At 43.2% G+C, this 14,181-nt stretch overlaps 1 protein-coding gene across 2 annotated transcripts; it reads left to right on the forward strand.

Moving 5' to 3' along the window:
* The first annotated feature begins 1,063 nt into the window (after nt 1–1,063).
* Nucleotides 1,064–13,304, forward strand: LOC101736255 (uncharacterized). 2 transcript variants are annotated; one of them, XM_062670887.1, is made up of 10 exons: nt 1,064–1,355; nt 3,362–3,442; nt 3,988–4,062; nt 4,182–4,280; nt 5,310–5,408; nt 6,825–6,969; nt 7,440–7,531; nt 9,962–10,449; nt 11,638–11,714; nt 12,707–13,304. In XM_062670887.1, exons 2-10 carry the CDS (start codon nt 3,362–3,364, stop codon nt 12,778–12,780), a joined length of 1,230 nt encoding a protein of 409 aa, XP_062526871.1. In that variant the 5' UTR covers nt 1,064–1,355; the 3' UTR covers nt 12,781–13,304. The 2 variants fall into 2 exon arrangements, with proteins under 2 accessions (XP_062526871.1, XP_004922291.2); XM_004922234.5 differs by having other exon boundaries at nt 1,071–1,355; nt 11,638–11,699.
* Nucleotides 13,305–14,181: the final 877 nt, after the last annotated feature.

Genomic DNA, 14,181 nt, shown 5'->3' on the forward strand with positions numbered 1-14,181 from the left:
GGGAGCGTGGCTAACACTGGCCTTATCAAGAGCAGTGCTTCGCAGAATCTACCACCGGATCGGAAACGCGACCCACTGAGAAGATCCGGCGAGAAACTCAGTGGTCTGTGTCTGAGGGTTAATTTACTCGTCGACACCTTCGTCGCAAGCGACGGGTTCGACGAGAACGGTGACAGGTGCTTATTATATCTATAAGCACCGTTAGTGGATCGGGAGGATCCGTAATGACGTGTAAAGAAATACTGAAAGAAAGACTGCATTCAATCTAGGACTTTTCAATTCAATCAATTCAATCTTATATCTCATGGCGGATAAATTAAACTCGCAAATTTATTAGGTTTCATTGCAACAGCAGTGTGAGTCGCGATTACCAATGGCGATATAAGTGAACGTCATCTGGTTAAAATTCAAAGCGAACACAAGCTCCCGTCAATCATGACGATTTAAAAGAAGTATCTGCTCAGTGTAATTTATAAATTTTATTTAGAGGAAGAGGTATGCTTATGAAAAAATGGATGGATTGCGTGAAAGACGATATGTGTGAGAAGGGAGTGAGCGAAGAAATAGTATTTGATAGAGGAGTGTGGAAGGAGAAATCATGTTGCTCCGACCCCAAGGGACTGGGAGAAGGACAGGAGAATGATGATCTGCTAAATGTTATTTCGTAAATTAAACTATTAAAGTGATTGAGTAAGGAGTCGCGGTATTGGTAACGATGCGTGGCCGTGAGCTTAAGGTGAACCAGTCCGAGTAGTGATGGGAAAGTATCGATACAGCTAACGGTAATTAGCACTGCTTAGCCCAAGTATTCTAGAAATATCATAGTTAGTATTCACTAAGTGACTTCAGAAATAACAGGTTATAGATTCGACTGTTTTTAGTGTGCGTTTTTATTTTTTTATTGCTTAGTTGGGTGGACGAGCTCACAGCCCACCTGGTGTTAAGTGGTTACTGGCGCCCATAGACATCTACAAAGTAAATGCGCCACCCACCTTGAGATATAAGTTCTAAGGTCTCAGTATAGTTACAAAGTAACAACTGGTCTTTTGAGTTCGCACGGGTAGGTACCACCGCCCTGCCTATTTCTGCCGTGAAGCAGTAATGCGTTTCGGTTTGAAGGGTGGGGCAGCCGTTGTAATCCTGAGCTGTGAGCCCGTCAATTTATGTAAGCAATAAAAAATAAAAGTTATCACAAGTTGATCTCACCGCTCGACTCATCTAATTTAAATATTATATCGACAACTGTTCGCACAGTACTTTCGCCGTGTCTTAAACGAATAAGCGTCACAGTCGAAGCTCGCCAGTGTGAAAGCTCAGTCGAAAATAAGTGTCATAAGTTCGGTTTTTAATTGAACGTAAGTTTTATTTAAATAAGCTAACGTTATAAAGTAGTGATATGTAATTGAAGGTTTTTTTAGTTGAGTTTTTCGGAGGACGCGGGACGCGGTGAGAGAGATGTTACTACTTCTGCTGATAGTATTTTGAAATAGTATTACTGATAGACCCAAGTCGAAGGCCTATCGGAACTTGACCGCTCGTGTTTCATTCTAAAATATTGTTTACGTTGGATTACCGTATGGTGGGAATTTAACTCATTTTGTTTGGATCCGGAATATATTAAAACTGTGATTAAAAAACAAATATATAATTATTAAATTTAGTCACTTATTGTGTCACGTACCTTACTGTATATAGTTAATTATTAATCACTACATAGTATAAAACAAAGTCGCTTTCTCTGTACCTATATCCCTATGTATGCTTAAATCTTTAAAACTACGCAACGGATTTTGATGCGGTTTTTTTTAATAGATAGAGTGATTGAAGAAAAAGGTTTATATGTATAATAACATCCATTAAATAGTGGAGAAATACTGTTATTTTTGAGGTTTCTTATGTGATGTCGTAAATAATCAATAATAAAATTTCATGTTTCGGAAGCGAAGCGAGGGCTGGTTGCTAGTTTAATATAATATTTTATTTATAAGCGACTTTGAGGTTTTAACAACCTTCGGCTATCTATCACGTCTAATCCGGTACCAGTGAAACCGGGTCGCCCTCTCATTGACAATGATAATAACAATGATAATTGATAATGCAAGCCCATTGAATTATTAGTCGGATCTTCTCAGTGGGTCGCGATTCCGATACGGTGATAGATTCAATGAAGCACTGCTTCTTCTAGGGCTAGTGTTAGCAAATTCTCTGAGATTGAGCCCGTGAGCTCACCTATCCGTCCCCGCGTAGCTGGAATAACTCCTTAGGCTGTTAGTGAATAAGTAGAAAAATAATACTTATAAGCATAAGCAAGTTTCATCACAATTTAGGAACATTTAAAGAAGAAAAATATAAACAAATCGAATTCTTAGATACGAACGCCTAATTCCCCAGTGAAGGGGAAATATTGGGAAACGTCGCCTCAGCAGATCCGATATTGTTGTGACTTTGATTCGATAAATGAGCCAAGTGTTTTAGAATGCGCGTTGTGCGGATTGCTTAATGACCGTGGCAATATTGACGCGATATGTCATTCGGTACTAGTTATAATGTACTCTATATTCTATATATTAATACGTGAAGCAATAACTTTATAGTACTCCTTTTTATGTAAATTCCGCGGCGGTAGAAACATGAAATTCTCCACACTAAACTATAGTTTAAGAATTTAATAATAATAAGAAATATGAAGTGAAGAATGTTAAATTTAAAATAAAATAAAATATATAAAATTCATTATTAAATCAATAAAAGAACATTACACACACTACCATGCATTTGACACACACTCGCATATATACTGTTTTGTTTATTGTTTAATTTCTATGGTCAATTTGAGAATAGATTAATATGGTTTGTCTTTAACATTATACGTCTATAGTGTAGCCTTGGCGAAACCTGTGATTGTAAAACAATAATAATTATTATAATAGAAATGTGACAATAGAATGTTCAAACTTATAATTTAAATTAGTTATGGTCGAATTTAGTGAAAAATCTCAAACAAAAAAACCGCGAATTTAAACCTACACAAACCGCTACAATTCGTTAATTTTGTAAATTAGAAATTCACTATTAATTATCTTTGTAATCCTCTGAGACGATGTGAAATACCATTTATCGGTTCTTATACGGATCATATCATCATTCTCCTGTCATTCTCCCAGTCATTTGGGGTCGGCGCAACATAATTATTCTCTCCTTTCATACCTACTCCTCTATCATATACCATTACTTCGCTCACTCCCCTTTTACACATATCGTCTTACACACAATCCATTTTTTCTTAGGTCTACCTATTCCTCCGTTCTTTGATCTTATCCAGATGTTTAATTTAATTTTAATTATATATGTGCTATTATAGATGTCTCACCAGTCCACTGGCGAGATCTTCAGCAGAAATATGGAGAACCAGTCCGATAATGACGGCGTCAGACTCATTGTGGTAAGAACGGTTCATCTCTTCAATATGTTAAACGATAAACTTTGAGACACTATAACTTGAGACAGTTTTTTTATTGCTTGGATGGGTGGACGAACTCAGGTCACCGTGACGCTACCCAGGCTTCAAACGCATTACTGCTTCATGGTAGCAATAGGGTGGGTGGTGGTACCTACCGGCCTATTTCTGCCGTGAAGCAGTAATGCGTTTCGGTTTCAAGGGTGGGGCAGCCGTTGTAATTATACTGAGACCTTAGAACTTATATCTCAAGGTGGGTGGCGGCATTTACGTTGAAGATGTCTATGGGCTCCGGTAACCACTTAACAGCAGGTGAGCTCGTTTACCCAATTAAACGAAAAAAAAATTTTTTGTTTAATAGCACGATGTTATTCCTCCATGGAGTAAGTGGAACATGAGCTAAATACGTATTTCAATAAAACTACTTATATCTGTTTGCAGCCTTCATAAGGTTCATTCAATTAAGAAATAAGTAAAATAACTTAAATCACCAAGAGGATGCTGTTAAACCTGCTATTTCTCGTTGGCAGCTCAACCTTCCGGAAGACGAGGGCGAGGGGCTTGGCTTCAGAGTGACGAGGACGCTGTGGGATCCGTATCCGTGGGTAAAACACCTTCCGACTATGTTAACTTGATTAATTCAATTTGCAATTGACTGCAATTGACACATGAGTGATTCGCGGCAGAAATATCCCGGTGTTTAGAGACAGTTGTTTTACGGCAGGTCCGTGAAGTGACTCCGGGGTCCAGAGCTGACGCTGCAGGCTTGAAGACCGGAGATTGTCTACTGCAAGCCGACGGAAGAGATCTCCTAGGATTACCGGTAAATACATTATTTTCCTACTGTCTTCTTTACGACAAATTGAGCTTAAATAAAAAAAAGGTTAAATTACATAGATACTGTTACGCCGGTAAGAGTAACGCCATCTATCGCCGAATAGTCGAACGAAGATCGAAGGACCTAGTAGCACCTAGAACGCTCGAGAAGTACAACGCCATCTATTGTCAGATAGCGGAAACACAATAATCCAAATGTGTGGAATATTCTCAATAATTCTAGAGATGTGGTATCGGCTATGAACGCGTTGCAGAGATAGCACGCAGTCAGTCAGTAATCGGAACTACTCGAAGCGAAACAGCGAACAGATCACCTGAAGTTGTAAAGTGCTTGTGAAGCGTTTTAAGTGTTTTGAATGTTGAATACAGTGTTGACTTGTAATTCGGTAGAATTATTTATCCCGAACCCCAGCACGTAACAATACCTGAAGTGTTCCGACGAGAAGCAAGTTAGGAAACGTTGTATTCGGCCAATTTGTAAAACAAATCGCTCTCTGTAGTTAGACTAGGTCGTTGTGTATCTCTATCCGGGGTCTGTCTCCGTTCGCCTCGAAGTCTCCGTCGGCTGAGTGTCTCTGAGGTGATCCGCGCATCTATTTGCAGTGTTGATCGCGGTATCCCTTTTACTCTGCCCGGCTTCTGACCTGCAGGGGGGATCGGACGCTTGAGCAAGAGTCCACGGCAGTCCCATGTCGGCGTGGGATAATTATGCAATACACGAAACGTCCAAAATTACTAGAGTGAGGATGATAAACGCGAAATTCAACCAGTTCGGTTTGAAGGGCGGGACAGCCTTTGTAACCATACTGAGATCTTAGAAATTACATCTCAAGGTGGGTGGCGCATTTACACATTGGTTGGGCTGTGAGCTCGTCCACGCATCTAAGTAATAAAAAAAAATGAAATCGCGGGTAAAATTTAGCGTCTTAAGTAACTATTCCACGCGGACGAAGTCACGAGCAAAAGCTGGTATATTATTATATAAACTATTTCTTCTTATTTTTTTTCATTGAAGGTGGGACAGGTGGCCGGTCTGATCCGGGGGGACGGCGCGGGGGGCGGAGTGTCTCTCCTCGTCTGGAACTGCGGCGTCGATCCCAAGGATGATCCCGAGGTAAGCTTTTTGTTGCAACTTTAGGAACTGCACTTTACCGAGGACCTTTTGAAGGTCACGGGCAGCCGTTTGGTTTAGCGCCCGATCGCTCCCTGTGGGAATGCTAGGAGAGGCCTTTATCAGTGAACATCTGTTAGCTGAAAGAGAGAATGAGATAGATTCTTGGACGATCTTTTTTTTATTGCCTTTGTAGGTAGACGAGCATACGGCCCACCTGATGGTAAGTCGTTACCGTCGCTCATGGACGTCAGCAATGCTAGGGGCAGAGCCAAGCCGCTGCCTGCCACTAAGTACTCTCCGCAAGCCTCGTTTGAAAAAAAACCGGTTCGCGTGCAACTTAATGCGCGTGAATGAAGTGAAACTTCTATTTCGATGTGTAGTGTTATGGTTTTCTTCATTTTTCATCCTTAAATCAGATTGCTCTTGTAATAGGGAATGCTGTGTATAAGAGATGAGACATCTTCAACATTCATATCTTATAATATATGAATTACGTGTCACGTTGTTTATTCGCGATGGACACCTAAACTGCTGAACTGATATTAACTTTTTTTTTTAATATGTGTTTTGTTCTAATTTAGGCCATAGGATGGTTTTTATTTCGATTAATGATCGCAATATTTATTAATTAACAATAAAATGATTTCTTATGTTGAGTATTGTTATTAATTGTAAGTTTCATAAGTCTAAAACAGATGGCGTCTTTAATCAGTTTTTACAGACAATTATAATACTGTTTGACATTAGTATCTCATAGACGGCGCTGTATTTAAAATACCAATGTTTCACATAAGCTACAATTTAATGGCATAAACACTACGTGTTGCTGAGGCTAAAGTATAAGTGAAATTTATTTCGTAGTAAACGCAATACAGTAAAATCCGATTGTTCTTACTTTGTTAATTTTTGATATTAGCATAGCCGGCCGCGTGTTATTTAGAAACAAAAACCTTATCCACAGCAACGTGTGGCTAAAGGGTCTGCTATTTATTTATATTTTAAATTATATATAGAAAATCAATATATTTTTAAAACAAATTAAAAAAAAACAAAATTCATTTCATTCAGACCATCTTAAGTCCATATGTTGTAAGTAGAGTAATACATAGTAACGATGTTAGTAAAATTAAAATTAAAATTAAAATTGGCAAAATTATGAAAACATTTAATTCATAAATCATAAAATACTTCATTAAAATATTGGACGCTACTCGTTGCTAACGCTCGCGCTGGCCAAGTATCATATTCTATATGCTGGTATACTGCGCGCATGCGTTCGAGTGCCGTGCATTCACTCTTGCTCTTTCTTGCTATTCCGTGGTAGCGTTAAACGTCCATTAGAAGTCTCACTTCAAAAATACTTTGTAAAGACGCCATTGATTAAGGAGCTTGAAGAGCTTTCTGACGATTGCACAGTTGCTGTGGAGTTGCGGCGGCGGCAGCAGGGGGGAGAGGTCACGCCGCGCGCTCGCCGGGGTGCTGAGGGCGCTCTCGTGCTGCGTCTGCGCCTCCACCGCCACCAGGGCCCTGCACTGCGCCAGATCCCATCTGTACTGCGAAAGTGTGTATCGGCAGGCTTGACTGCCTCGCGCGAGAAGTAGGTCTGACCGGGGGTCCGCCCATATGGCTCCCAATATCAGTAAATCGATTGATTTTTGGAACGAAGTTCCTTATGGGACGATGCGGAGGGGTACTCTAACCGGGAAAAAACGTCCGTAACGTAAGATTTTTATTAATAATGCACACAGTGTACGACTTAACTATGTAATAACGTACAAAAAATAACACTTTTTTTTATCATTCATTGTCTACGATCTCAGAGCGTTCGTTTGCGCAATACACTAACTCTTATGCAAACAACCGTGAATGAAGTGTACCACAATAAGTTCGCACGTTACCGAATGGGTTGTTGCGAAACGTCCAGTTTTATTTTCTTTATACCTCGAATAGAACTTAAAATTAATATTTTTATAATAAGGAGCTTTTCCTATCCGGTGTCCCACAACACCACACATCGTTTTTTATCCCCAGCCTGTTGGACACGTTTGGAACGATGCGCTCTGTGCAGGGAGCCGCTCCCGCCGAAGAACTCTCCCTACTCCAGAAACTTAGTCGCCGAACAGGTACGATCCATTATCTCTCGCTGTCTGCCGCTGCATCTTGATCAGAAGCTGGTATTTCTTGATTTTAGATGAGCAGACGAATTTGTGGTTTGTTATTTACTATTAGCAGGTAATTTACATTCGAAAGTATTGTGTTCCGCGCGCGATATTAAATCGTCACGCCTCTGGCATGCGTTCACGGCAGAAATAGGCAATTTGGTGGTACTTACTCAGTACGATGTGAGGATACAAACGTATCTACCTTATTATTGCTGGTATAACTGATTTTTTTTTTTTTTTTTTTTTGGGTGGACGAGCTCACAGCCCACCTGGTATTAAGTGGTTACCGGAGCCCATAGACATCTACAGCGTAAATGCGCCACCTACCTTGACATATAAGTTCTAAGGTCTCGGAATAGTTACAACGGCTGCCCCACCCTTCAAACTGAAATGCGTTAGATCTTCACGGCAGAAATAGGAAAAAAAAAAAAAAAAAAAAAAAAAAAAAAAAAAAAAAAAAAAAAAAAAAAAAAAAAAAAAAAAAAAAAAAAAAACAAAAAAAAAAAAAAAAAAAAAAAAAAAAAAAAAAAAAAAAAAAAATAGGCAGGGTGATAGTGCCTCCCCCGGTGAAGGTCAAGGGGCGACCTGAGGGGGTGAGGCCGCGCGGCGCGCTACCAGCACTCTAGCGCGCTGCTGTGGAGTGAATAGAGCGACCGGTCGACGGTGTATCGCGTCCCGACCCGGCAGGCTGGTTCTGGTCCAGCGGGGTATTCCGGGACACCAGCGGCACCGTCTGGGCGGCCCGACGGGCTGCCGTACCGAGACGGCCGACGTTTCAGAGCCTTCGATTCGCCTCGAAGGCTCCGTCGGCTGGGCGTCCTTGGGGTGAGCCGCGCCGTCTGGTTGTAGTGTTGACCGCGGTAGCCCCCCTACCTCATCCGGGTTCTGACCTCGGAGGGGATCGGACGTCGGGTGTAAGAGTGCAGGGGAGTCGTTTAGTGGGTGGGCTCTAAAATCCTTGGGCCCGCGGTCTGCTCACAACACCATGCAGATCGTTGAGTCTCACATACCCCGCGCGCCCCATTTGCGCGGGGACCTCGTAGGAGGTTCGGCCCTCTACCCGAAAAAAAAAAAAAAAAAAAGGGTGATAGTGCCTATCCGTCGCCGTCGAGCCGGGGGCCGGAGGCGGGAATACGCCCGTACGTCCCGGCCCCTGTAGGTGGCGGCCTCTCCCCGGTGAAGGTCAAGGGGCGACCTGAGGGGGTGAGGCCGCGCGGCGCGCTACCAGCACTCTAGCGCGCTGCCGTGGAGTGATTAGAGCGACCGGTCGACGGTGTATCGCGTCCCGACCCGGCAGGCTGGTTCTGGTCCAGCGGGGTATTCCGGGACACCAGCGGCACCGTCTGGGCGGCCCGACGGGCTGCCGTACCGAGACGGCCGACGTTTCAGAGCCTTCGATTCGCCTCGAAGGCTCCGTCGGCTGGGCGTCCTTGGGGTGAGCCGCGCCGTCTGGTTGTAGTGTTGACCGCGGTAGCCCCCCTACCTCATCCGGGTTCTGACCTCGGAGGGGATCGGACGTCGGGTGTAAGAGTGCAGAGGAGTCGTTTAGTGGGTGGGCTCTAAAATCCTTGGGCCCGCGGTCTGCTCACAACACCATGCAGATCGTTGAGTCTCACATACCCCGCGCGCCCCTTTTGCGCGGGGACCTCGTAGGAGGTTCGGCCCTCTACCCGAAAAAAAAAAAAAAAAAAAAAAAAAAGGGTGATAGTGCCTCCCCCCGGTGAAGGTCAAGGGGCGACCTGAGGGGGTGAGGCCGCGCGGCGCACTACCAGCACTCTAGCGCGCTGCCGTGGAGTGAATAGAGCGACCGGTCGACGGTGTATCGCGTCCCGACCGTTCTGGTCCAGCGGGGTATTCCGGGACACCAGCGGCACCGTCTGGGCGGCCCGACGGGTTGCCGTACCGAGACGGCCGACGTTTCAGAGCCTTCGATTCGCCTCGAAGGCTCCGTCGGCTGGGCGTCCTTGGGGTGAGCCGCGCCGTCTGGTTGTAGTGTTGACCGCGGTTGCCCCCCTACCTCATCCGGGTTCTGACCTCGGAGGGGATCGGACGTCGGGTGTAAGAGTGCAGGGGAGTCGTTTAGTGGGTGGGTCCTAAAATCCTTGGGCCCGCGGTCTGCTCACAACACCATGCAGATCATTGAGTCTCACATACCCCACGCGCCCCTTTTGCGCGGGGACCTCGTAGGAGGTTCGGCCCTCTACCCGAAAAAAAAAAAAAAAAAAAGGGTGATAGTACCTACCCGTGCGGACTCACAAGAGGTCAGACGACCAGAATGCCAATTTTCCTTTTCTCTATTTGTACGACTGTGATAATAAGTCCGAGCTGCGAATTCCACGATAATAATTTCGTTACCTATCCTGTCTGATTATAAGTACGGACCTGTTGTAGGTCTTCGAAGCGATAGCGACAGAATACGAGATCAAGACGGCGATAAGACGTCCCACTGAGACTGCATCAGCCACGGCCTCCCCGAACCGCTCCCCCAGCATCTCACCTTCGATCCACAGGAAAGGACAATACCAACTCTCGATGATGAGCAAGCGGAAACCGGAAACTACCGAAAAATACAGACAGATTTACTCATCAGACCCGAACATTCACAACTCAACCAACGCGTCGAGGCGACTGCGTAATCCTACCGGCTTAGCAGGGAATTCTCGGGCTGGCAACATCAATTGTAACTGTCATAGTAGGAAGCTTGACAAGGACGTGCAGACGCAGCTAACGTCAAACGTCAGCGAGACTTTGACAGATGGCTTGACAGTACAGCATAGATTAGTGACGAGATTACGTCCGGCTTGCTCGTTGGCTGACCTACAGAACTCGATGCCCGGCTGTCGTCTGTCGACTTCGCTAAATAATTTGGGCGAACACAGGTAAATGCAGCAATATAGTAACTTATCATTACATATTGCTAGTCATCACGTGAAGTTTTTGGTGTTTTTGTAACGTTAAGACCGAAGTATTTATTTTATTTTATTGCTTAGGTGGGTAGACGAGCTCACTGTCCACCTGGTGTTAAGTGGTTACTGGAGCCCATAGACATCTACAACGTAAATGCGCCACCTACTTTGAGACATAAGTTCTAAGCTCTCAAGTATATTTACAGCGGCTGCCCCACCTTTCAAACCGAAACGCATTACTGCTTCACGGCAGAAATAAGCAGGGTGGTGGTACCTACCTGCGCGGACTCTCAAGAGGTCCTACCACCAGTAAGTTGCATGAGTTAGTTTTTATTAAGGTTTCTTCAGGGCCTCTGTGAAAGTGCACAAATGTAGGAAAATTAAACAAATCTCTGGCTTCTCGGTTTCCATCAAAAAGTTCGCTGAAGTCACAGTAAATAACCACAATTTTACTGAGATTTCATATCATCTAATTTCGTCTCAAGTGAATCAAATAAATCAGCTTTATCTCATTCTAATCCGTGCAATTCTTCATATAGCAGATTACACAAGTATTTATGAATCGACGATTATTATAAACTCGAAACTGGCAACAATGATATCGCAAGAAGTCGATTGCCGATTGCGAAAAAAGAAGAAATCGGCACGTCCAAACTAATTATTTCAAACTTTGATGACAGTATTTCGTTATATAAGCAAAATAGGCGGTGACCGTCTGTGCTAGACTCAAGAACTGACCGTTCTCCGTGAGGCGGTGTTCATATGCGATCCATCTGTATCCGTGGCCAGCGTATCCTCGACTAGCTTACCCTGCCCAGTCCGAGAGGGGGCACGGCGTCGACGGTTCGTCCCCCGCTGGCAACGAGACCATGTCTCGAGTAGACTTGGCATCTGACTTCTTCGCGCTCGAACTTCGACAGACCAGGACGTGGCTCACCCCAAACCAGTTAATTCCTAATGCAACCCTCGCTAAGGAATTTCGTTCCAATGTCGAATAGAATATTAGTTTTTTTTATTGCCCTTGCAGATAGACGACGAGCATACGTCCTACCTGATGGTAAGCATTGACCGTCGCTCAAGGATATCAGCAATGTCAGGGGCACAGTAAAGCCGCTGCCTACTTTTCACGCAACTTAAAATTGTCTGTTATTTCAATTGCAGTAAAGAACAAAATCAACACAGCAACTCTTTGGACAACTTGAAGAGTCACGGCACCGCGCTGGGTGAGTTCAGCCTTGGTATGTCCGCTACAGAGACATGAGGTCGTATCGACTTATAGCGGGTGTCACGCGCTAGGGTTCGGGATAAATAAAATTTCCACCGAATTACAAATTCAAACTGTATTTAACACTTAGAACACTTTACAATTCACAATTTACTTCTTCCGCTTCGCTTCAGGTGATCCGTTCGCTGTTTCGCTTCGAGTAGATACGATTACTAACTGCCTTCGTATCTTCTCTGCAACGCTTTATAGTCGATACGACAACTCTACAATTATCGAGAACATTCCCGATAGGCTGAGTCATTTCGATATGTGTTTCCGCTTTTGATACTAGATGGCGTTGCACTTCTTGAACGTTCTCGATTTTACTAGTTCTTTTGATATTCGTGTCTGCTATTCGACCACAGATGGCGTCACTCTTACCGTTGTAACACGGGAATAGCTTTTATACGTGGGTAGTTATGCCTGTTTTTTGCGAAACACGTATTGGCGTGTCTTGGTAGTAAAGCCGAATGATACACTGTGATGATACCTCCCCCTCTCTGCTCCTTCATGTCCCCTCTATGACCCCACTCAAGACCCCTATGCGTCTGTGCGTGCTGTCATACATTCCAACTGGACTCCTTCTTGCTAACTAAGCACTCTTTCCCGCTAAGCACCCTTCATGACACACCTACATCGGGCTCACATCAGCGAGTCAGTCTTCGTCATCCTCTCATCCGAGACGGTTGTCATAAATAATTTATTAGATAAAGCCAAAAAAAAATTTTTTTCTGTGCGTCAACCTATATTGTTTGCGTAGTATCTGCGGACGGAAATTGGGAGAGGTCTATGTCCTACAGTGAGCAGTTGTGGGATGCTGATGACGAGGAGAATTGTGGCATTTGAAGCAGCACAAAAGGTTGCGAGGGACAACAGGGCGAATCAAAATGTTCTAGAGTAGCTACCGCGGAGTTCAGCGGGTAGCGTGAGAGTTCATAATACTAATCGCGGCTGCTATGGTTTCAGATGCGCCGGTATTTCTAGTTTCTCCGACACCCGTATACCTGGTCACGTGCGGACACAGCCAGGAAGGGAGCTAAGCACTTACTGTCCTCCACACCGGCGGGCGTACGGAGCGTACTCTCGTCTATGAAATAGTGTCTGTCAGAAAGCAACCGTTTAGTTCGGCGTCGCCGGAGCGAGTGGCGCTAATTCAAAGATGGCGTTAAAAGATATTGTAGTAAATTAACCTTTCTAAGGTGAAAGTTTATTTCGTTGACAGTTCGATGTTTTTAATTGAACTTCAATTAAGTTTACCCCATTCAAATAGCTGAAGATGTTTTTTTCTTGTTATGATATTTTTTTCCAAATTTGAAACTTTCAATGTCTCTCCTGGAAATTTGCAAAAATGTCGCTTAAACAAACAGCTTTTCACTCCTCGATATATATTATGTGTAAGTTCGTTTTTTTTAAATTATTTGTATATTGAATTCTAAGTTAAATAGCCACATAAGTGTACATTTTTTTTTTAATGTATATTTGTTAACTAACCTTGTTTTTTTTACTTATTAAATTGTTTTCAACACGAAACGAACAAAACATAATAAATAATAAATTAAGTTCAGGTTTTTTAATACGCTTTTATTAGCTTTAGACGTATGTATGTTAGTATGTAACGGAATCTTTGAACATGATTTTGAACCCCTTCAAAACATCGAATTAACTCGAAATTTGGTATACTTATTAAGGACCGATGACAATTAAATATTTAAAAAAAAATTTAAAAAATTGAAATTCAACTAAAAAATGAAAAAAAAAAGTGTGTGTGTCCGCTCCGACGCACGACTGGAGTTTACTGGATATAAAAAATTAAACGAAACAATACGAGAAATAGTTCTATATTACGACAACACGATACACTACAGATTATTAACAAATTAACGAGACACAAAACAAACGACTAACAAATATATGAAAATACAATAATGAGAGAAACGCGCGATCAGTACGAGGCTTTGTGGCGGACTGCCGGCGCAGCAGCCCGGCGTCACCTGCGATAACGCGGCCGCGCGTTGGCTCCTGATTGGCGCGCGCACGCATCACGCAATCAGGAGCCAATCAGGCGCATAACGCATTTCGTGTGACATGCTAGTACGATTTTGGTCCCCATAATTTTCATACCCCGGGCCTATATATGTAAATCGATTCTAAAGGAGTAAACTCCAATAAATAATAGTTTAAAAAAACTAACAAAATACGCTTTCATAGAAAATCCTACTAAAAATAGAAAATAAATTTGAATTAAAAATAGTGTAAGAAGAAATGATTTTATTGTCAAAAAAGCTAGGTTCTAGGTGCTACTGGATCCTTCGATATTGGTTCGACTATATGGCGATAGATGGCGTTACTGTTACCGGCGTAATAATTTGGTGGAACAGGTGGGTTATATACATTGACAAAATGGGATTACGTGCAGCCTAATTTCGTAAAATATCTAATAC

This window comes from Bombyx mori, chromosome 11 (assembly GCF_030269925.1).
Source record: "Bombyx mori chromosome 11, ASM3026992v2".
Taxonomy (NCBI): domain Eukaryota; kingdom Metazoa; phylum Arthropoda; class Insecta; order Lepidoptera; family Bombycidae; genus Bombyx; species Bombyx mori.